Source organism: Danio rerio, chromosome 19 (assembly GCF_052040795.2).
Source record: "Danio rerio strain M-AB ecotype USA chromosome 19, GRCz13ab, whole genome shotgun sequence".
NCBI lineage: Eukaryota > Metazoa > Chordata > Actinopteri > Cypriniformes > Danionidae > Danio > Danio rerio.
The window spans coordinates 5735001-5758745 of NC_141039.2; the positions used below are offsets into that span (position 1 = coordinate 5735001).

The 23745-nt window shown below is 35.2% G+C and overlaps 1 protein-coding gene across 5 annotated transcripts in view; it reads right to left on the bottom strand.

The window, feature by feature from the left end:
• The window catches only part of st3gal1 (ST3 beta-galactoside alpha-2,3-sialyltransferase 1), a 23353-nt gene extending 1415 nt beyond the window's left edge, over window positions 1-21938 (bottom strand). Inside the window, exons 1-8 of one of the 5 annotated variants that reach the window (XM_087295303.1) lie at window positions 21893-21938; window positions 18817-18879; window positions 14115-14358; window positions 9886-10079; window positions 9630-9809; window positions 3967-4012; window positions 3733-3852; window positions 1632-2515 (exon numbers count right to left, since the gene is read on the bottom strand). In XM_087295303.1, the coding sequence (XP_087151429.1) occupies window positions 2351-2515; window positions 3733-3852; window positions 3967-4012; window positions 9630-9809; window positions 9886-10079; window positions 14115-14225 (816 nt within the window). In that variant the 5' untranslated portion in view covers window positions 14226-14358; window positions 18817-18879; window positions 21893-21938 and the 3' untranslated portion in view covers window positions 1632-2350. Of the gene's footprint in view, window positions 1-1631; window positions 2571-3732; window positions 3853-3966; window positions 4013-9629; window positions 9810-9885; window positions 10080-14114; window positions 14384-18816; window positions 18880-21892 lie in introns of those variants that run through there. The other 4 variants (XM_087295302.1, XM_087295306.1, XM_087295304.1 and 1 more) reach the window with 4 other exon arrangements.
• Between the last annotated feature and the right edge of the window lie 1807 nt (window positions 21939-23745).

Sequence of the window (23745 nt, forward strand, 5' to 3'; positions counted from 1 at the left end):
GCCATACACAATAAATGTGCTATATAAATACGCATTACATTACAAATGTTCATATTAATTATGATACGTTTAGGATTACAGATAATCAGCCTGTTTGTGCAGACAAATATTAAACACAAAGACGGATTTAAACCGCAACAGAACTGGAAATATTAGATTACAGTCAGTCAAGTACTGTTACAGATTGTTATGTTGACTTTTTTTTTAAACAGAAAAGCAGAGACAACGGTTCATAAATAAAATGTGTATATGCGAACATGGCCTTTGTTCAAAAAGAAACTGCTCTGTAAAACCTTACAGTGAAAAATTGCTAAATTAAATAAGTTAGTTTAACTTATTTTCTAAAAAAGGTACTTTGATGTAATGAAAATAAAGTTATGGCAACTCATAAAGTGATTATATTAAGGAGAACTCAAACCAAATGAGTAGAGGGAATTAATGCCGTTTTATGTGTAACTTTATATACCAAAGCATTTGAGAATATAGTTGTTTGGACTTAATTCGTTTTAATAACTGAACTTACTGAAATGTTTAGATTACTAGTACTATACATGTTTAACGATATAAACAAAAATGATATACAGTTGAAGTCAGAATTATTAGCCCTCCTTTGAATTTTGGTTTCTTTTTTAAATATTTTTTCCCAAATGATGTTTAACAGAGCAGGGAAATTTTCAAAGTATGTCTTATTTGTTGTATTTTGGCTAGAATAAAAGCAGTTTTAAATTTTTTAAAAGCCATTTTAAGGTCAAAATTATTAGCCGCTTTAAGCTAATTTTTTCCCCCGATAGTCTACAGAACAAACCACAGTTATATAATAACTTGCCTAATTACCCTGCCTTGTTAACCTAATTAACCCAGTTAACCCTTTAAATGTCACTTTAAGCTGTATAAAAGTGTCTTGAAAAATATCTAGTCAAATATTATATACTGTCATCATGGCAAAGACAAAATAAATCAGTTATTAGAAATGAGTTATTAAAACTATTATGTTCAGAAAATGTGTTAAACTAAATCTCCTCTCCATTAAACAGAAATTGGGGGAAGAAAATAAACGGGGGGTAATAATTCAGACATCAACTGTATGTGTAATGTACAGTATATGTGTAATACATGTGTAACTTTATACATTTACAGTACTCAAACCATTTGGTTTTAAAACTTAAATGCTTTTGCAGTTTCTTCAAAGAGTTTGAATTAACTTAGAGTTGTACAGTGAAGTTTACTTGTGGTTAATGAGACACAGGTTAGATTTACGCTTCATAATGTGACTCGAGACAAGTATTTAAAATCAAATAATGCGCAACTCGCAACCCATTTATAAAAGAGCATTTAAAGCGAGTGTGTCGAATTTGAGAACATCTTTATATATGCATTACTTTTAATATTATTGACCATCACCATACTGCACTACCAATTAAATAGGCTTGGCTTTATACAATATTCTGCCTTTGCGCATTGTGTAATGTATTAAAGCACAATTTGACAAATGCCTGATTGGTTTTCTTACAATACAGGGAATTTGTCAAATGTTTCAGTTACAGTAACACTTTTACTGAATTACTGAGTTCAACAAATTAGGATTAGGATTACTGAAGGATTACTGAACAAACACAACAATTACAATGCAATAACAATTATTAATATTTATTTTAATGTAAAGAAGCTGCTTGACAAGCATCAAACATTTATACTTAACGTCATTCAATCACAGCATATACAGGTAGATTCAGGTTACATTTACACTGAAGGAAATGAAACGTTGGATTTATTAATTATTATTTATGGTAAGTGTCTGTAAACAATTGATATTGGTTGGATTTACCTTAATTTGTTTGCTTAAATTCACTTACAATTGCAATGAACCATTTTCTTTCAGTGTATGGAGTCTTAATTGATAGTTACGCCTGAGGACATCCTTTATGTGGCTATAATGTTTTTTTTATTTTATTTGTGTGTTATCTACATCGATCCCAGCCATTTGTTTCTTGTACAGGACAAAATAAATACACTAATATTGCTCCAGTGTGAATAAATACAACACAAATACAATAAATAAATCATGTGAGAGCACATAGGTTTGCATATTTAGATGCTGCAATTTTAATGTAACAACAGCAGCTCTAAATATACAATTTTCTAGCATTGTTTTGGACTCCGGCACCATTTTGCAGTCCTACATCATATATGTCTTTATTATTTATTTCTCTATTTATCCCACTGTATGTCAGGCCATTGTAAATACGAACATTTTTGTTAAAAAACCCACCTGATTAAACAGGAAAATAGATGATAAATATTCATATAAATAATTCTTTTTTTGTGCCTCACTTGTACCAATATGTCAACATTACAGCCCTTTATGCAAGGCAATCTTGTTCATCAGCAAAAGCTTGTGTATGGTTCTGTTTTCATAATCTCCCCCATGTCGGCCTCTGTTAAAGTGAGCTAAGCTTTCGTCAAAATAATGATGCCAGTTCCCGTCAAGCTTAGCGCCAAACCCGAAAACACTGACCTGTGTGGGAGACAGAAGAATCAGCATATCAGCGACTCCAATGCACTTTATCGAACTGAAAGTTAAATATTAAATTAGATTAGTGTGCCTGCATGTGTGTGGATTACGCAATAATATAGAGCCGATAAGGCTCCGCAAAAATCCACTCTCTTAACGCTTGACTGATGTTATTTTATGGATGATCATGCGGAGCAAATAATGCATCTGAAAACTCAATCAATATGGATAAAAATGAGCCGTTTTCTGTATTTTGTGATCCATGTTTGATTTTCTCCAATTTATTTATGCTTTTGTATTGCAGTTTGGGACCTTGATCTTTTTTCCAACAACTTTTAACCTCGAAAAGTTAAAAAAAGGTGACATTTATTAATATTTTTAATATTTTAAAGTGATATATTGTGTGGGTTGGTGTTGTGTGTTACGCTACAAAAACCTTGTATTAAACTACCAGTACATTTATAGGCTTATTAGGTAACACTTTACAATAAGGTTCATTAGTTAATGCATTTACTAACATAAACTAATCATGAACAACACATGTACAGCATTTATTAATCATAATTGAACATTTACTAATGATTATTAACATGCAAGTCCATGCTTGTTAACATTAGTTGAGTTAACATGAATAACAATAAACTACTGTATTTTCATTAACTAACGTTAACTAGCACAAACAAATACTGTAGTAAATGTATTGTTCATTGTTTGTTCATGTCAGTAAATGCATTAACTAACATTAACTAATGAACCTTATTATAAAGTGTGACCACTTATTTCTCTATATATTTACATTATATAAAACAATTCTGTATTGTTTAATATAAACATGTAAAGCTTGTAGTTTGTGCACTTCCGTGGCCTAAATGAATCAAGTTTTTTTTTTTTTTTCACATCACTATATACTCCAATTTCTCACCAATCAAATGCTATCTAGTGTCTGACATGCCCTGCCGCCCCTCAAGACGCTTCTCATTTGATGCACTTGAGCTCAACCACTCTCACTGGCAGACCGGTGATAAAGCAAAATGCTATTGGCGGTTCTTTTTGTCCCACCCTCTCTTCGATGTTTATACATCGAATAAAAATGTACATTTCGAAGCACTTCACAGGACCTTCAAGCGATGCCGAAAAACGTTTTACCTTATAATCAGTCTTGAGTTCATAACTATAGTAAAAAAAAAATCCCTGGAGGTAATGAAACAAGAAACTTTTACCTGATCGCAGATATGCAGGGCAAATATCAGCGTAATGAATCCGGTTGATGGGTAACTGCCGTGTTTCCGCAGCCAGCTCTCATAGACGTATTTTATAAAGGCAGGATGGATGATCATCACCTTAGGGAATGATTACACTTCAGGTGATGGTGACTGCATTTTTATTTATAGTTGTTTAGCAAAACTACACAGATCAACATGTGCATGTTATTTAGAAATGTATATGATTCTCACCTTCTCTCGATCAGCGTTTATGGTAGGTCTCACTTTTAAATAAGTGCTGAGGAAAAGAAATAAAGCGGGAAAAATCATGAAAGTTTCCAGTCCCCAATGAAATCTAAATTTTCATTTTGGAATACTATTGACCTTATTACTCGTGTACAAGCGGGCGCAGTCATTTGAATCTTTTTGGCTTGAGACTTCAGCTCTCATTTACTTCCATTCTGTTTTAGACGTTAAAAACAGCTCGTTTTGCTGCTTGATGTTGTTGATTTTCTTATGATATTATTCTAACACACTTGTTTGTAGATCAAGTAGTTTGACCGTTTTCTGCCGTTTATTATTCCTTATTAATCCGACTGAATCGGAAGTTTTAAAGCATTCGTTAAAACGAGCGCACTTCAGCATTGACGAATAAGGTCAATAGTAGGGTTGGGTCAATAGATGACACCATCGCCCATCGCCGATGGCTGATAGACATCATGATGCTGTGCTGGCATCACGATCCTCCGCCCCCGCCCCCGTCGCAGAAGCAACATGCTCACAAAAAATACACACAGAGGCCCCGTTTACATTAGTACGTCTTAGTTAAAACGGCACTGGACTGAAGCAGCTAATATTAATTATGACCAGGGCTTTACACTAACACCCGCCAACCTGCCATAGCTGTGGCGGGTTAGACAGCCACCTCATAGCCATAATGGCTGGTTGAAAATGATTTTTAAATTGTAGTTTTCTTAAAAGCAAGGTTCGACAATAAGGATGGCCCAATATTGGTGCAACTGCGATCTTATAATAGAAAAGTAGCATGACTGACAAATATAACTTTGTTCGTGTGGGCAAAAGAAAGCAGGTTGAATACTGAATGAGAGGACAATCACTCGCGCCAACAGCTGATGTAATGTGCGAGACTGTTTAAAACATGTGGGAGCTCCCGTTTCCTTGCTTGAAACAACCGTACAGCCATATATACACATACATACATACAGCCATATCACCCTGCATCCCAAGACCGGTTACTCACTGAAGCTATGCAGGGCTGAGCCTGGTCAGTACCTGGATGGTACTGGAGACCACAAGGGAAAACTAGGTTGCTGTTGGAAGCGGAGTTAGATAGGCCAGCAGGGGGTGCTCACCCTGTGGTCTGTATGAGACCTAATGCCCAAGTAAAAGTGAAGGGGACACCATGCTGTCAGTAGGCGCCGTCTTTCGGATGAGATGTTAAACCGTGGTCCTGACTCTGTGTGGTCATTAAAAATCCCTGGGCACTTCTTATAAAGAGCAGGGGTGTAACCCCGGTGTCCTGGCCAAAGTCCCTCAATAGGCCCTTACGATCATGGCCTCCCAATCATCCCTATCCACCAAATTGGCTCGATCACTCCACCTATAGATGGTGTGTAGCACTGGCGCCGTTGTCCTGTGGCTGCCGTAGCGTCATCCAAGTGGATGCTGCACACTGGTGGTGGTGTGGAGAGACCCCCCTTGATGATTGTGAAGCGCTTTGGGTGTATGGCCATACACAATAAATGCGCTATACAAGTACACATTACATTACATAACCATGTCTGGGAACGCAACTAGTGTGATCGATTCTCTTTCAAACAGACTAAACAAAAAGTTATGCTCATGCACCCACAGTCCTGCTGCTTTCAAGAGCTCCAGATTGGTCTTTTTGTAAGCAGCACCGGTTGCTTTCGCTTTAACCATTATTTAAACAAGATATAGGATATTAACTTCCCATTTATGGGTAGTTAACTGGTGTCAACTGTTTTTTTTTTTTTTTTTTTTTTTTAAAGAATATTTTGTTGAATAAATAGTATTCAGCTATAATTTGTTTGTTTCGACACATTATTTAAAATTTGTGGATAACAAATAATTATTTATTTATTTTTAGTCTGGTTATAGAGATAAATTTGGTAAATCCTTCGAACTCTGAAAAAAAAAACTAATAAATAAAAACTAATTGTAATACAACACTATGAAACCATGAACCATGTGCTAATGCTCACTGAGCAAGCTCATACACAACATACACAAAAACTAAAATGAATTAGAAGGCATGTGGACATTCCACAAAATCTAAATCAAGTAATTTTAGCTTGTCAAAGTCATATTCATGCATATAAAATATATTTTCCCAACAACAAAATTGTGGCTAGCGAAAATGGCGAGTGGTTAGTAACATTGGAAAACTACTAGCCACAGTGGCTGGTGATCAAAAAAATGTCAAGCCCTGATTATGATAAATAGCAAAGTGTTGCTGAATAAATAATTAGAGACTTCAGCTGCTATCTGGGCGTTTCTACACCTCCATTTCCTTATGTGCAATACTTTTTCCATGTGTCATTACATTTTATCACACAACTTAATTTTGTAAACTATTTTGTTTTGTTTTCATGCAATTCAACATTCCTTAGTTTAATGAGCTCAAGCAGGTATTTAGTTTTAGTTTCAGTTCCTTAGTTTTGTGAGTCATCCAGGTATTTCAATTTAAAGGTGCAGTTATTATGTATATTTATTTACTTTTTTATGTGAGAGCACTTGTCACACTATTTACATAAAAAAATGGCTTCAAATCATGCCTAAGTATAAGATTTAGGGCACACCTAATGACTTCTTTTCTCTGATGTCAAGCCCCATGAGGTTTTTAAGGACAACACACAATCTTAAGCAATACACAAATACACTTGATTGAAAATGTATTATACACATAGACGTCACCTTTGTGGAAAAGACACTATACTGTACCGCTGCAGGTTAACTATGTTTTTATACTGTTCACCATATACACAACTCCTTAATTTTTCAGATGTTGAGTTAAGTAGGCTGATAACGTCTACCTTTTGTAAAACAGATTTGGACTGTTATTTATTGTGAAAAGCACTAAACAAATAAACTTAAACTGAATTGAATTACATGTTCTGGCACAGAGGCGGGAAAAAAAAAAGAAGTGAAAAGTCTTCTCAAACTAGAAAATTTAGATTTTGTCCATTGGAAATTGATTGGGGGAATGTGGTTTGCTGTTGGTCGACCTCATATAGTTTACATTTATAATTAACCAATAGCAAATCATCTTTGGCTGCATGATATTGGAAAAACTAACATTGCGATATTTTGTTATTCTGCGATACATATTGCCATATTACTACAATTTCATCAGATGACTTGAGAATTGATCATTTTAGATTGACAGGGATGATTCTGTAGAGATGTGCATCTGCAAAAAAAATCATAACAAATCTACAAGCATATTTACAGTTATGAAAAAATACACCTGAAATAAACAGTTTAATCTGGATTTATTTTTGAGTCTAACAGTATTTAGGTACAGTAATTTAAATTGATTTATTTATTTTTGAACAAAAATATCACACATTAAATATCATTAACAATAAATACATTTCAACATGGTTGAAAATGGAGTGGGATGAAGCACAAGCTTATTGTTTTCCCACCCCATTACCACATCCATCACTTGTCAATTACTTCAACTTATTTCTCTTCTTTTTATATGAAACATATTTTATCCTTTTAACATCTTTGACTTATTAAATGTTTGACTCCATTTGTACCTTTGCATTTTGTAACAGACCCAAAGAAAAAAAATGCATAGTACTGCAAATTACTCATTATCCTTTTTCAAATCGCCTTCATCATTATATTCCTTTAATACATATTTATATTATTATAAATATATTTTATATATTTATAATATTTTATATATATTAACTTTTTTAATGGATTATTATGCTGACATTGTTTGAGAGTCTGATCTAGACTGTTCTATAGTTTTACACCACAGACAGACATGCACAAACTTTTTAAAGTTGTCTTTGTTTTCAACCTCCTAAAATTTAGTTCTTCTCTCACATTATACCCCCCTTGTCTTTCTTCAAAAAACTTTTGTATGCATTTCGGAAGTACTTTATTCTTAGCTTTAAACATAAGTTATGCTGTTCTTTAAATCTAACCAAATCATTGAACTTCTTTAATTTAAAAATAAAGGATTTGTATGCTCCAAATACCCCACATTTTCTATTAGTCTAATTACTTTATTCTGCATTGTACTTACGGATCGTTAATTAGATTTATATGTATTCCCCCAAACTTCAACACAATAACTCATATTTGGCAACATAAGTGTGTTATATAATATATACATTTACATTGATTTATTGTGCAGGATAAATCTTGCTTTATACATTATTGCTACAGTTTTTACTAATTTTGATATCACGTTATTTATTTGTGGTTTCTAACCAATTTTATGATCCAATACAACACCAAGAAACTTAATTGCATATACTTTCTTTATATTATCAATTTTTAAATCTATATTATAACTACTTTTTAATTACCCAAACAACATAACCTGTGTTTTACTCGTATTTAGAGACAATTTGTTTACGCCATACCCTAATTTCAATTTATTCATTTCTGTTTTAATCAACTCCATAAGTTTTGGAAAATGATCCTCAAAACAAAGGATACTCGTATCATCTGCAAATGAAATAAAAATAAACAACTCTGATATCTTACACATATGTAAATTATAAACAATATTGGACCTAAAACTGATCCTTGTGGTATGCAACAACTTACATTTAGATATGATGATTTGTGGTTGCCAATTTCCACAAACTGTTGCCTATTTTTTAAATAAGTGCTTATCCAGTTCAAGGCTACTCCTCTAATACCATAAGTTTCTAATTTATTTACCAATATATTATGATTTATTGTATCAAATGCCTTATGTAAATCTATAATAAAACTTATTAAATGAATCAATGTAATTAATCATTATTGAAGTAAAAAAATTTACAATTTATGCCTGAATTATTATATTAAAAATATGAAATATTATATTATTATTATTATATTATTATCATACGATGTGACTATTGCGAATGACCATTTTGCTATATTGTTGCTACCAAGGTCCCCTCAATCAATTACCAATGGACAAAAATGACTTATTTCTAGTTTAAGAAGCCATTTCACTTGGAAATACAGCACAATATGCAAGACTACTGATGCCAACTTACACTACCTCACAAAAATCTTGTTGTCAATCCATGTTTTAAGGAACAACAAATAATACCTTGACTTCTAGTTGATCATTTGGTATCAGAAGTGGCTTATAAAAGCCAAAGGCCTCTAGATTACGCTTATTTTACCAAAATAAAACATGATCATGCCTTGATTTTTAATAATTTAATTAGGACAGTAAGCTCTGACTTACAAAAAAAAAAAGACAAAAGTCTTGTCACTTAACAGAAATAATGTCCAGTATAGAATATAAAGGCATGGTGCAGTGGAACAAGAACAAATATTTTGTATGACTCCCATGAGCTTGGATGGTCTTCATACCTCAAGCTGTTGATGTTGCCATCCCTCGCACACCCCCATACTGAATGTAACCCCAAACCATAATTCTTCCTTCACCAAACTTGACTGATTTCTGTGAGAATCTTGCAGTTTTTGTGACGATTGGGATGCAGCTCAACAGATGATTAATCAGAAACTAGAAGTCAAGTTATAAATTGTTGCTCTTACAACTGGCATCGACGACAAGATCTGTCAGGTAGTGTAAGTTAACCGCTATATTTTATAAAATATATTATATTATATATATTATATATCTGTCATCTATTCAAATATTCATCAAGCAATCATACCTTGTGATGTGTTTTGTAGTGAAAACACTGATGAGCCACTGCATGTCTTTGACCTTAAAGGGCAGAAGCACCAGATGAGTGGAGTTGTCCAAATCCATAGCGCTCTCGGGATACATGATCCGGTGAGTGGTCTTAGACCCCACATCCGTCTCATAGCCTTTAGTTGGGCCTTTATTTATCCTTGGGAATGAGCATAGACAATCAATTTTAACTTTTTTTTTTTTTAGTTTTATGATTTATATTTCCAACAACTTGCCTTATGACAAAATCGTGGCTGTCTATTAGTTGACCATAATGGGATCCCAAGATGTTCCCAGAGTTTCCCACCACAGCGCAGATCCTGCATCGATTTGGATCAGTGACTACATAGTGTTCTTCATCGGGGAACAGAGAAAACAATATGTCCACCACATCTGAGAAATTAGCCTTTTGTGAATCAGATTGCAGACCCTATAAGAATGTTAAAGGATAAGGTTTCAGAGCTCCCAAAAAAGGATCCTGAAGGCATTTTAAAATGCAGCTCTTGCACAAATCACCATTACAATGGTGCAATTTTATTCTAAAGACATTACTATTAGATAACTATGTGTACACCTTTTTGACTGTGTACTTATCTATCTGTGTCTACATGTGTTTAATGTGTTTCTTTACGCATTTATTGTCTTTTACATATTTATCGTCAATATTGCTAATAGTATATTGTTTATTTATTTTTTTTCGGAGTATGTCTGTATTTTGCACTGTCTGGAACCAGCAACTAATCTTTTCATTCATCATAGTACACATGCTGGTGCTGATGTGACGATAAAAGTGATTTGATGACTATTTGAGGTACTATAATAACTTAAGAATTAATTTCTTTGCATTATTATTCATTTAATCAAATTAAATAAAATAAACAATATTGTAGCATTATTGTAGCATAACAAAAATCCAGAAATATGATTCATCTTATTAGTGTAAAGCACATATATAAAAATATATCCTGCAATGCTGCCACCATGTGTTTAAGAATCAGAACTTCAGATTTGGTAAATCATTTAAGATGTCCTTGCTGAAGTCTGTAGCATGACATACTGGACCAGTTCCAATAAATAGTGGACATTATTACGCTCACTAAGTAAATGCCCATGCTACTGTGACAGTTAAGTTTAGGGTTGGGGAAGGTGAAGACGTTAATAACGATGATGGTTGGGTTTAGGGTTGGGGAAGGTGAAGACGTTAATAACGATGATGGTTGGGTTTAGGGTTGGGGAAAGTGTAGACGTTAATAACTGTGATGGTTGGGTTTAGGGTTGGGGAAGGTGTAGATGTTAATAACGATGATGGTTGGGTTTAGGGTTGGGGAAGGTGTAGACGTTAATAACGATGATGGTTGGGTTTAGGGTTGGGGAAGGTTTAGACGTTAATAACGATGATGGTTGGGTTTAGGGTTGGGGAAGGTGTAGACGTTAATAACGATGATGGTTGGGTTTAGGGTTGGGGAAGGTTTAGACGTTAATAACGATGATGGTTGGGTTTAGGGTTGGGGAAGGTTTAGACGTTAATAACGATGATGGTTGGGTTTAGGGTTGGGGAAGGTGTAGACGTTAATAACGATGATGGTTGGGTTTAGGGTTGGGGAAGGTGTAGACGTTAATAACGATGATGGTTGGGTTTAGGGTTGGGGAAGGTGTAGACGTTAATAACGATGATGGTTCGGTTTAGGGTTGGGGAAGGTTTAGACGTTAATAACGATGATGGTTGGGTTTAGGGTTGGGGAAGGTGTAGACGTTAATAACTGTGATGGTTGGGTTTAGGGTTGGGGAAGGTGTAGACATTAATAACGATAATGGTTGGGTATAGGGTTGGGGAAGGTGTAGACGTTAATAACTGTGATGGTTGGGTTTAGGGTTGGGGAAGGTGTAGACGTTAATAACTGTGATGGTTGGGTTTAGGGTTGGGGAAGGTGTAGACGTTAATAACTGTGATGGTTGGGTTTAGGTTTGGGGAAGGTGTAGACGTTAATAACTGTGATGGTTGCTTATAATCACGTTTTTTCAAAAGTAATCCACCAGGATTTTGGACAAAGGATTTTTGACAAGTCTTTTTTAATTCAATACATCTATATTTGAAACTTGTTATAAACATCCTCAATGTACAGTGTTTGTGTTGTAGGTCTCAGATGAGCGGACTGCTAAAAAAGGATTTTTTTTTTTTTTTTTAATGTGCGTGTCTTTTCAAAATTAAAAATTGACCCCACACTGGCTATTCTACTTGTTGCTCTTTACCAATCTATAGTTCTACATTGTGATTTCCTATCCTGTTTGAGCACTCATAATCCAGATTTAGTGATCCTGAAAAATTCCTATCCGATGTTGCTTTGAAAAACTGGCTCAAAAAGTAAGCTGGATTACGTGATCATGGATCGCAAAAACAGGATTACTAAACCCAGGTCTATTTTATCTGGATTAAACCTTTTGAAAAACCGGGCCCAGGTGTTGTTGGTTTAGATGAACATAAGGAATGTGCTGTGTGTCTTCCATTCTCAGTCTGCATAGTGTCTGGTACATGTCTGTCTATGCAAACAGAGTGAAAGTTATACAAATACCTAGGTATTTGACATGCAGGTAGGACATCCTGTCAGTTCATTGAATGAACATTTTATGGTGCTGACCTCTCCACAGACAAGACATGAATTTACATTTCATCATTTAGACAAATTTCCCTAAAGCAACTTACAAACGAGGACAAGAGAAACAAACAGTCCAACAAAACAGCACAAAAGCATAAGAAGGTTAACCATATTGACTAATGGGTCAAAAATGATCCGTACACAGTTTTTTCATCTGGAAATTGGTTGACTTTTTCTAAAATTACCCTTTTAAATGACTTTTTATCTTGCAATTCTGACATTATAACTAAGAATTCGGACTTTATAACTTGCGATTCTGACTTTATAACTCGTAATTCTGACCTTATAACTCATAATTCTGATTTTATAACTCGTAATTCTGACTTTATAACTCGTAATTCTGACTTTATAACTTGCAATTCTGACTTTATAACTTGCAATTCTGACTTTATAATTCACAATTCTGACTTTATAACTCGTAATTCTGACATTATAGCTCAGAATTTTGACTTTATAACTCGCAATTCTGACTTTATAACTCGCAATTCTGACTTTATAACTCGCAATTCTGACTTTATAACTCGTAATTCTGACTTTATAACTCGTAATTCTGACTTTATAATTCACAATTCTGACTTTATAACTCGTAATTCTGACATTATAGCTCAGAATTCTGACTTTATGACTCACAGTTTTAAATTAACTCACAATTCTGACTTTATAACTCACAATTCTGACTTTATAACTCACAATTCTAACTTAACTTGCAATTCTGACTTTAAAACTATCGATTCTGACTTTATAACTCGTAATTCTGACTTTATAACTCACAGTTCTGACTTTGACTCGCAATTCTGACTTTGATACTCGCAATTCTGACTTTATAATTCACAATTCTGACTTTATAACTCGTAATTCTGACATTATAGCTCAGAATTCTGACTTTATGACTCACAGTTTTAAATTAACTCACAATTCTGACTTTATAACTCACAATTCTGACTTTATAACTCACAATTCTAACTTAACTTGCAATTCTGACTTTAAAACTATCGATTCTGACTTTATAACTCGTAATTCTGACTTTATAACTCACAGTTCTGACTTTGACTCGCAATTCTGACTTTGATACTCGCAATTCTGACTTTATAATTCACAATTCTGACTTTATAACTCGTAATTCTGACATTATAGCTCAGAATTCTGACTTTATGACTCACAGTTTTAAATTAACTCGCAATTCTGACTTTATAACTCACAATTCTGACTTTATGACTCACAATTCCAACTTAACTCACAATTCTGACTTTATAACTCACAATTCTAACTTAACTCACAATTCTGACTTTGTAACTCGCAATTCTGACTTTATAATTCACAAGTCTGACTTTATAACTCGAAATTATGACTTTATAACTCACAATTCTGACTTTGACTCGCAATTCTAACTTAACTCGCAATTCTGACTATGTAACTCGCAATTCTGACATTAAACTCAGAATTCTGACTATAACCAGCAATTCTGACTTCACTCGCAATTCTGACTTTAAAACCCAGTATTCTGACTTTATAATCTTTTTTTTCTCTCAGTGGCGGAAATGGGGTTTTATCAGCATCAGAGTCTCCCACTGAGGTAAAGCTGGTTTTATATTCACACATTCGTTCAGTGACACACTCCCTATATTGTTAACCATGCTAATCTACTTTGAATATCCAGTCTGAAATCACATGCTAGTATGACTTCAAAACATTAGCACTATTTAATTGACTGTAAACACTGTTGCTCTTAATAGTCAATGGCTGTTTATATGATTTCCCTAATTAGGATTACCAAAAAATATCATGAACTTATTTAAAAGCTGTGTAGCTACCTGCCACCACTCGAAGACGTCCGACCGCATTGCGCTGTTTCTCCTGTTCAGCAGAGTTGGAACTGTAGGGTTAAAGCGAATGAAGAACCAGTCTTCGTCGTTCAGATCCATCACACATTTATTACAGGCGCACAGACCTCCGGTGGAGTAAACCGTTTGAAGGGAGTTGTAAATCACCGTGTTTTGAAGGAAGATAAACAGCAAGAAGATGCCACAAGAGAAGAGAGCCGTCACGTATGGAAATCTACTGAAGGGAAACATATTTACAACTGAAAAAATAAAAATAAAGCATAGTTAGTGCTATTTATTATGTTAATCATTAAAAAGCTGGAGCATAATTATAAAAAGTTGGCACTATTAAATGTTATTAACTTTGTATTTTCTACGTTCGCATTATTGAGTACATTTAAACTAGCTTCGTTTTTAAGTTTCATACATTGCGATGGTTTCATTGTTTTGCGCATGCTCCTAGTTTCCTCACATAGATATATACACTAGATATCGCATAGGGACCCTGAGCATGCGTCAATAGCGCCGCCACATTGTTACAGTGCTCCCAGGACAAGTGTCATTCAACCGCACTAGTCAAGTTATTACGTGAAGATGCGGGACTTTAGCGCTGTCTACGGGTGTAGTAACGAGCAAACAAAGAAAACAAAGCACAAAGGCAGAACATTTCATAGGTATTTTTTTCTGTTTTTGTATGTTCTGAACTTTTGTGCTAATCAGGTAACGTTATTGATGATAATACAGTCACTTACTGCATTCACCATACGGCAAAGCAGCTCCAACTCGCACTAAACACTCGGCTTATGCTAGTTTTGTTGAATAAAATCAGCAAATAAAGCAAAGGACATATGACAACGAGATGCTGCGCTGCCAGAAACTTGTATTATTGTCGGCTAACGTTAGTGAAAGAGTCATTCGGGGGATTCATTCACAAACTAATCGCTCCCTCTGTCAGTATGAGAAGTGAGGAGAAGCAGGAGAGGAGATGTGTTTCAGGACACGGATTATATTAAATTTAACAGGGAGGGCGGATAGTATATTTCTGTACACACAAACACAAGCTTTTTGTCAGGAATGCCCGTGCGGTCACTGATCCATCAATGTAGAAAAGTGATGTAAAATTATAATTTTCGTAATTAGAAAAAAAAAATACATACTAACATCCAGGAAAACTCCCGATCATAGATATATGTGTATATGTGTATATCTCTGGCTTTGCATGGCCACAGTCCTCCACTGTACCTTGGTCCCGCATTCATTTCAAAGGAGCGCTACCCTGTAGCAAGATGGCGGCCCAATTGACTCATTCCGTCCAATAGACAACAACAGGCCAGGCGACATCTAATGTATATATCTATGGTTTCCTCAGAGCTCTGATCCAGCAACAAGAATGAAAATAACAATAACACTCGACGTCATTGCTCTGACAACCCACCCAGCAAAAGTTCGTCGAAAAGACGTCTCGTGCTGGGTGGGAAGAAATCGTGAGAACAGAACTAATTGTGTTATATCATAATAAAAACTTGCCCACCATTTTTCCTGTTATCTTAGCCAAAAATGAGCAAGGCTTTTCATTTCAGGTATTATTTATAATCAAACAGTTTGCGTAGCATAATGTTTGAATATATTGTAATTATATCTTAATGTTTGCTTTAAAGTAAGCTAATCTCATTTTTAAACATGATGCTCGCCCTAGTTTGAATGCATCTTATTTTTATCCTTTAAGCCTGTGTACCAGTATAGGCTAATATTTGCTAAATGCACTTTTAAACTTATAATGCTGTTGACACACTCTGGCCCACGGCTACTATCTGTTGCAAATCAGCTGTGCCAAGGAGTTCTGTGTTTGCAGAAGAATTGACTGGCACAGACTCTGTGCGAGATGACAGACTTACATTATAACATTTTCATGTGTAAACAAACAAGGAGTTCATAAGTTATCTAATTATAGTCTGCGGGGCAGAAATGAAGATCTGCAACTCTTCTGTTGGTGATATTCATTTCATCATGATATATACAGCAAAGTCAAGTCATGCAGGAGTTAAATGACCTTGTGCAAACATCACTGGCCCAATTAAATACAAAGTGTTCATCCCTTTCTTTAAAAAAAGGGAGGGGGGCATCATTTAAGAGTTTACCCAAAATGCATGCACACACCACTACACCACTGGAATGAACTTTAAGTTCCCTTCTTCAGCACTTAAAAACTTAACATGGCAAACTCTCAGAAGAAGAAAAATAGTACAAAACCTTTTCAAAAAGTGCAATTTTGTACTTACAGGTACATATTGGTTCCTTAAAGGTACAATGTTGTACTGTTAATGTACTATGAGGTACATATTTGCACTTTTATGTACCTTTAAGCAACTAATATGTACCTGGAAAGTACAAAAGTGTGCTTTTTGAAAAGGTTCTGCACCAGTGACAGGTTTTGTAAGCTTTCTATTAGGTAAATGATTCTGTTACAGTAGAATTACAGATTTAATATTGCACTGTAAAACTCAAAAAGTTAGGGCAACTCAAACTTTGAAACCGATTGCTAAAAACCATTTAAGTTCAAGAACTAATGCTAATGAGTACTGTGAACTTAATCCATTTGAGTAAATAGGCAATTCAAGAGTTCCCACTTAGCTGATGATTAATTATAAGCAAATTTGGCATGCTGTTCCGGGAGAGAGCCCTGAGCCCAAAAGGTCCTTGAGCCCTGGGCTCCCTCCTGTTTGCAGGGCGAGAGGGGAGCTTCGAGCTCAGGTATATCGACAACTCCACCTTGATTAGAGCTGATGACTAAAATGATTGCACAGAAACAACAGACGTCCTGATAAAGGACTAGAACCGGTGACTTCCCACTGTGATGCAACAGCGCCAGCCACTGGGCCACCATGCCGCCATGTGAAGGGAAAGGTGGAGAAGTAGGGGTGGAAGGGGGGATTCTTCAAATCGAATGACTGTAGTGAGAAACCCTGGCTCTTTATAGTGGGTTAGGAATCGTCTGATTGGTGGATCATACATACAGTAGCTAATGCAAGACCAACCGTGTTCAGACATAAGCACGTGATCCACTCGAAATTATTTTATGAATAAACTTCACTTTGAGCACCGTAAAACCCAATAAATGAAGAGAACTCAAACCAACTGAGTACTGTAAAACCCAATAAGTTAAAGCAACAACAAACCATTTGATTTAAAAAAATAAATAAAACTAGTCTATATGAGCCGGCCACGTGCACACATAGAGCTCAAACTGTGCAGTGCACATGCCCTTTTTAGTCTTGGATAGAAAGTGTCCTTCCAAATTGATCTGAATTGCCCCAGCGACACCAGCCACTAACACCCCCCTCCCCCCACACGGTCTTTAGTTCTCGCACGACATCCAGCCAATCAACCACGGCCCCCCCTCCGGCTTTTCAGTTCATACGCGACAATTAAACTCATTACCTTCAACACTGGGTTTAAAACTTTTTTTAAATGAGTAGAATTAACTTTCAGTCAATTCTGATTCAGCTACACTCATTACATTTGGTAAAGTTGACTATTGGGTTGTACAGCGTAGTAATTCATTTCTGTAGTCACTAATTTGTACAGATATTCAATAATGTGACATTTCACAATGACATTAAAACTGTTTTAATGCTATTTAACTGACATAATAGCTATATATACACTGTGATTGTGTCTCAGTCTGTTTTTATAGAACCGTAAAAGAGTGTCTACAGGGTAATTGCATATGAGCAATTCCATGCAAATGTCAACCTTGACATGAAAAATTGCTTGCCAAAATAGCGATTTGAGTAGGCTTGTATCTTACAGTTCTGTAAAAACACTCACAAATGTCTCTATAAATGTTTTCAAACAATTATATTTGATTTACTGAAGTCACACAAGTGCCAATTTCACATCTGTCACATGCATTATAAAGAGACGTCACATCCTTAACGACGATTTTCCCTCATAAATTTAAAGTAAAATAAAATTTGTTTTTGCTCTACAGAGAGCCAGCTCTCATCCTTTTGATTATCATTGTTTATTTCAGGTTGTGCAGTTTAATTCACAGAATTTTTACAGTATTTTTGTACACTGTAAACTCGCTAACTTTTTTGGTCACATAAACAACATGTTTATTTTCCTCTTTCAAAAGCTAAAACACGTTTACAGATTGATATTTTTCTGCTCGTACAACTTTGTGGTTTTGGAAAATATAAACAGATGTTTCAATATAATGTTAACATATACTTTCTCTGAATTTATGCTTGGAGTTTTAACTGCAAATGTCACATCCTATATAGTACATTTTACAACACACTTATCAACTGAACTTACATCAAATTTACCTCAATAAAGTATGGGTTTTAAATTCACACATTCAGACTTTCTCCTTAGCAATATAATCAAAGTAAAGTATTATTTGCATATTATAAATATGGGAATCATATTAGCAGTCACTGTCTATCAAAGCACAACACTGTTAACAGTCAATTAAATAGCACTAATGTTGTTTTATAGTCATACTTAAATGCATTTTCAGACCAAATATTCAAATTAGTGTGGTAAACAATACTGGGACTACTTGAATGAATGTGTGAATATAAAACCAACTTTATATTTGCATATCATGTTGGCAACAGAATGTGTGCCTGTGTTTGACATATAAAAATGATTGATTTAAAAGACATGCAATTAAATTTTAACCTACCGATCTGTTCAGAATTTTGGTTCCCGCAGCTTCTAAACAGAATCTGGAACGGTGACAGTAAACCTAAGGAATCAGCAGATGATGTATAGAATTGATCAGCTAAGCAAAGAGAAATGACAACGAGGAGGAAGCGCATCCCTTTTACACACCCTTGACATTACAACATGCACTATAAACTGTTTGCTCACTTGTTAATACAACAGCTTATCATGCAAAGCAAGGAGAGAAAAAAAGTCATCGTGTATTCTAAGATTGATCATCATCTGAGATTAATATTTAGCTCTTTTTTCCACACAATTCCTTCATGTCGTCTCAACACAATTCGATTAAGTTAACTTAAGTCGTCCCAACAAAAACCTAACGCCCTATTCACACGGGGCTTCAGCGTCAACACTTGACAGAGGGCGTGTCTGAAGTTGGAGCTGAAACGATCGTCATAGAAGCGTCAGCCAATGAAATTCAGTCAGCAATAGGCCACTGTCTGAGCTGGTGTATTTGCATACAGCGATCTGATTGGCTGACGCTTCCGTCGGCGCTTGAAAGGTTGAGCTGGTCCCAACTTCTGCAGCGAGGAACGCTTCTGAAGCAGCGCCGACGGATCCACAATGCAGTTCGGCAACGCCTGTTGTCACCCATTCAAAGTGAATGGGAAGCGTTGACGCTGACGCCCCGTGTGAATAGGGCGTAATTGTGTTTCAACTGAAATTTCAAATAAGTAGTTTAACAAGCAGCAAAAGTCTTTTTTTGAGGGTGAAAAAATGTTGAAAGTGAAAAGTTATTATGTTTATGATACCAATTATTGTTTCTCTATGCCACAAAAAGCTTGGTTTTAGAGCCTACACACACTATGCTATCCGAACCATGCTCAGGCCCAGTTCCCGGATCATTTGAGAAGTGTGTGCGCTGAATCGTGCTCATGCACGGTTCACTTGGCCAGCCCTGGCCCGGTTGGAAGAGGTGTGCATGAGCACGGTTCACTTGGGCTTTGGCGCGGTACGCTTGTGTGTGAGTGCAAAACGCGCCAAAGCCCGAAACTGAAAGCCAGACGTGACTTTGAAGGGACTGTTTCATATGTGTTTATGAATCATTCTTACTAATCAGTGAACGCAAACTGCCGTAGTTTAAACCCCTCACTGCACAACAGCTGCGCACCTTCAGCAAACCTCCTAATTCCTGCAGCACGAGGGCTTTATGATTATTTATGAGCGTCAAAAGTGGCTGGTCTGTTCAGCGAAATATCTGACTGCGTGTCACCACATCCGCAAGCGATATAACTAGAGAAATCTCCTCTGTGATGAGTGAGAGTGCTTACTGAACAGCTCAGCATCGATGACTTAAGCGTGCCTAGCCCCAATTGTAATGTGAGTGCGGGCCGTCGGGGGAGACGGGGGGGGGGGGACAAGCGTGCTTTGGCCCGGTTCGAGGCAACTGTAGATAGTGTAAGTACGGCCTTACACAGGGTTTCCAATGGCATATGACAGGGCTCAACAATAAGGACTGCCCGATGGCCCGGGGCCAGGATGAGAGATGCTAGGGACAGTAGAGAGAATTGTTACTAGCCCTATCAGGCCAGTGCTGCCTTGTCACAAAATTTTTATTTGCCTGAGACTATTTGTCAATTGCGTGCATATATACAGTCTTAGAATTGAGAAGCAATTTGTGCTATTAAGTCTTTGAATGTTACCTTTTCTATGAAGTCGTAAACACCTTATGGCGTTCAAGTTCTTTTTATCTGATTGTATGTTGTGACGTTTTTTGTTTTTTTTTCACAAGCTGGTAAAAACCAGTACAGTAAAGAGACTGCAACATCAAATTATGAGGCTAAAAGAAAACCTCTGTTTCTAACATTATGGAAACTTATTTGGATATTTACATGGGTACAACACGACGAAAAGAATGAAGTGATGTTTTGCATAGTTTTCCGTCACTTTTAAGTCAGCCACCTTTTGTTTTGCAATAAAATACCTACACATTTTCCATACTGCTTTATTTTACTGCTAAATATTTGAACATTTTTTAAACATTTAAATTCTAGATTCACAGGCAATATTTGACAGATTATTTAAAATATGTGGCTAAGAATAAGCTATTTTTTATTTATTTATTTTATCTTCTTGGTGGGACCGGTGAAAATTTTGGCAGGGCAAGTAAAAATCTGAACCACTGGTCCAATGGAAGAACGGCCAGTAGAAAATATCCTTAGCGCTAAACCCTGTATAAACAACACAGGCTCATTGCGTTTGTTCACATTTAAGCTTATTACTTTCAATTTTACAGTTCAAGGTTTTTTATACGTTTCTGGAAACTTTTTTGGGGCATAGAAAAAAATATTTTAACATAAAAATAAGCTTCTATTTAATATTTAAGTAATTAATAATACTTTGTTTTTATGGACAATAAAAAATCTGATAGGCGTCTATAACACCTCTTAAATGGTTAAAAACGTTTACTGTTAAAGATCAGATAAACTAATAAGAGCAAACATTATATTAATGTAAACAAAACGTATATTTGTTCAATTTGGAGAGAACTGAAGCTGGTTGTTTTGTTGATGTTTTCTTTACTTGTCTGATCAAATTTAGCCTAATAGTTTATCAATATTCCACAATTCATTAGTTAGCAGGACAGAAACAAACCTACTTTTACATTAAATGCCACAATGACAGCAATACAGTTTGTCTACACTTTCTAACAGACAAACGGTTAGCTTTGTAGAAGTCATCCATGAAGTTAATTTTGTCTAAGAAAATTGGAAAATTACTCGTAAATCACGTTTTAGGGAGGACAGAACTAATTTCTTTATTAATCTGCCTGTTAGAGCAAAGTGTTTTTAGTAAATGGTGTCAGCAACATTCAATAATTCATTACAGAACAAAATATCGAGGCCTTTAAATGTGAAAATCAGCACACAATATTAGGCTACGTTAATTAGCTTTAGCATAGCTGAAATCATTCAGTAGACTGACATGTTGGCCTCGGCTAATGCAAAGGAATGATATTGTTTGGTACTTTAAGTCTGTTTGTGTGCTAATTAAGTTCCATTTTTGTGTCGAGAAGTGTGCTATTATGTTCTGACCTGATTCTGGATCAGTTTGAGCATTTGCGTGGCTGGAGAACTGATCAAGATAGCTGTCGCAGCTGTGCTTTGTAAGTTTTCAATCACATTGATTGCGAGCAGCTGTGGAACTGACGTAGGGTAAGCGCAGGGTCAGAGATGTAAAGTAGCTGCTTTAATGTAAAATGACTATATAGTATTACTCTCTAAAAACGTAGAGTTGTTTATTTAACCCAATGGATGAGTTAAAATGTGTTGGGTTATTTTCAACCTTTAATGGGTTATTTATATTGGTCACAAAATTCATATTTACATTTTTCGAGTGACTATTTTAACAAAATAGAGGTCTACTGTATGGAGGTCAGCGCAAAATAGGCTGTACATTTATTATCTTTAGCATAGCTGAAATTAGTTATCCATCTGTGGATCTGAATGTTGGTTATGTAAGGTCAGATACGTAAAGTAGCCTATTTTAATGTAAAATGAACACGTATTTCGCTGTAGTACATCCCAAAATGGATATTTAAATCAATATTTTTCGCGTGACTTTAACAAAATATCGAAAGCTACTGTAAATGTGGAGGTTAGCACAAAATAGGCTATTAGCTTAGCGTAGCTGAAGTTTTTCCGTTATCCAGCTGTGGAACTGATGTAACTTAGGATATGGGTCAGTGTTGTAAATGTAAAATGAATAGGCATATTTTATATACGCACTATGTTGGCTATTGGTCCCAAAATTGATATTTAAATCGTTATTTTTCGCGTAAATATTTTATATATTCTTAATTTATCTGTTTGATGTCTTCAGATATGGTAAACCAAAAGTGACGAATTAAAGAGGATTCTCAGTGAAGTGTGTCTGTGGCCACTAGAGGGCGGTTTGCACCTTGTAATGTTATGTGAAATATATATTTAAATACTAAAAATATGTTTACTATCACTTTACATAATAATATGCATTCATACTAAATAAGTGTTAGTTTCCTTAACAAGAACCATCATGTTTAAGGGACATTTTACCAGAAACATACATTTTTACTTATAAAAATGTGACAGGAGCTGAACTTTAGCTTGCTGTCCTCAACAAAAATTCATAAAAAACAAGCATAATATCATACAATTTAATGATAGAATGCATCCTTGATCATTTCTCCATCAAATTTTCATTTCTGAGTCATAGGAAAAAAGATGATAATTTCAATTAAAGGTGTATTGCACACATTTTATGTTAAGTTTAATGCAAATCTCACAAGATTGACATAAACATTATGACAATTGTACATATGAAGAGTTTAGATGCAAAAACTCTAAATGCCATCTGAAATTTTCCTCTGTAATGAGCATTTTAATCAGGCTCCCATATGTTCAGTAAATCACTTTTATGGCTAAGAAGAAGTCCTTTTCCTGGTCTTTAAAGTAAATTATCCCAGCATAAATAAAGGAGGCATCATTTACGCACCATACACTTCAATCATTTTGATTCTATAGTGAGCCGATTTACATCTGTTTGATTAGCATTGTTTCTTTTGGGTTGTACAGTTTAATTGACAGAATTTTTTACAATGTAGACTGTAAACTCTCAAACTTTTTTGTCACATCCATAACACATGTTTATTTTTCTCATTTAAAATCTAAAAAATGTTTACGGATTGATATTTTTCTGATTTTATAACTCTAGTTAGTTGTTTTGGAAAGTATAAACATATGTGTCAATATAATGTTAACGTATACTTTCTATGTGAATTTATGTTTTGAGTTTTTACTGCAAATGTCACATCCATAATGCTGGAATTGCTCAAATGCATAAATTGATGCACGGCTAAAACTATTTTCACTTACAAATTGCTAGCAAATTTGACAAATAAATACAATTA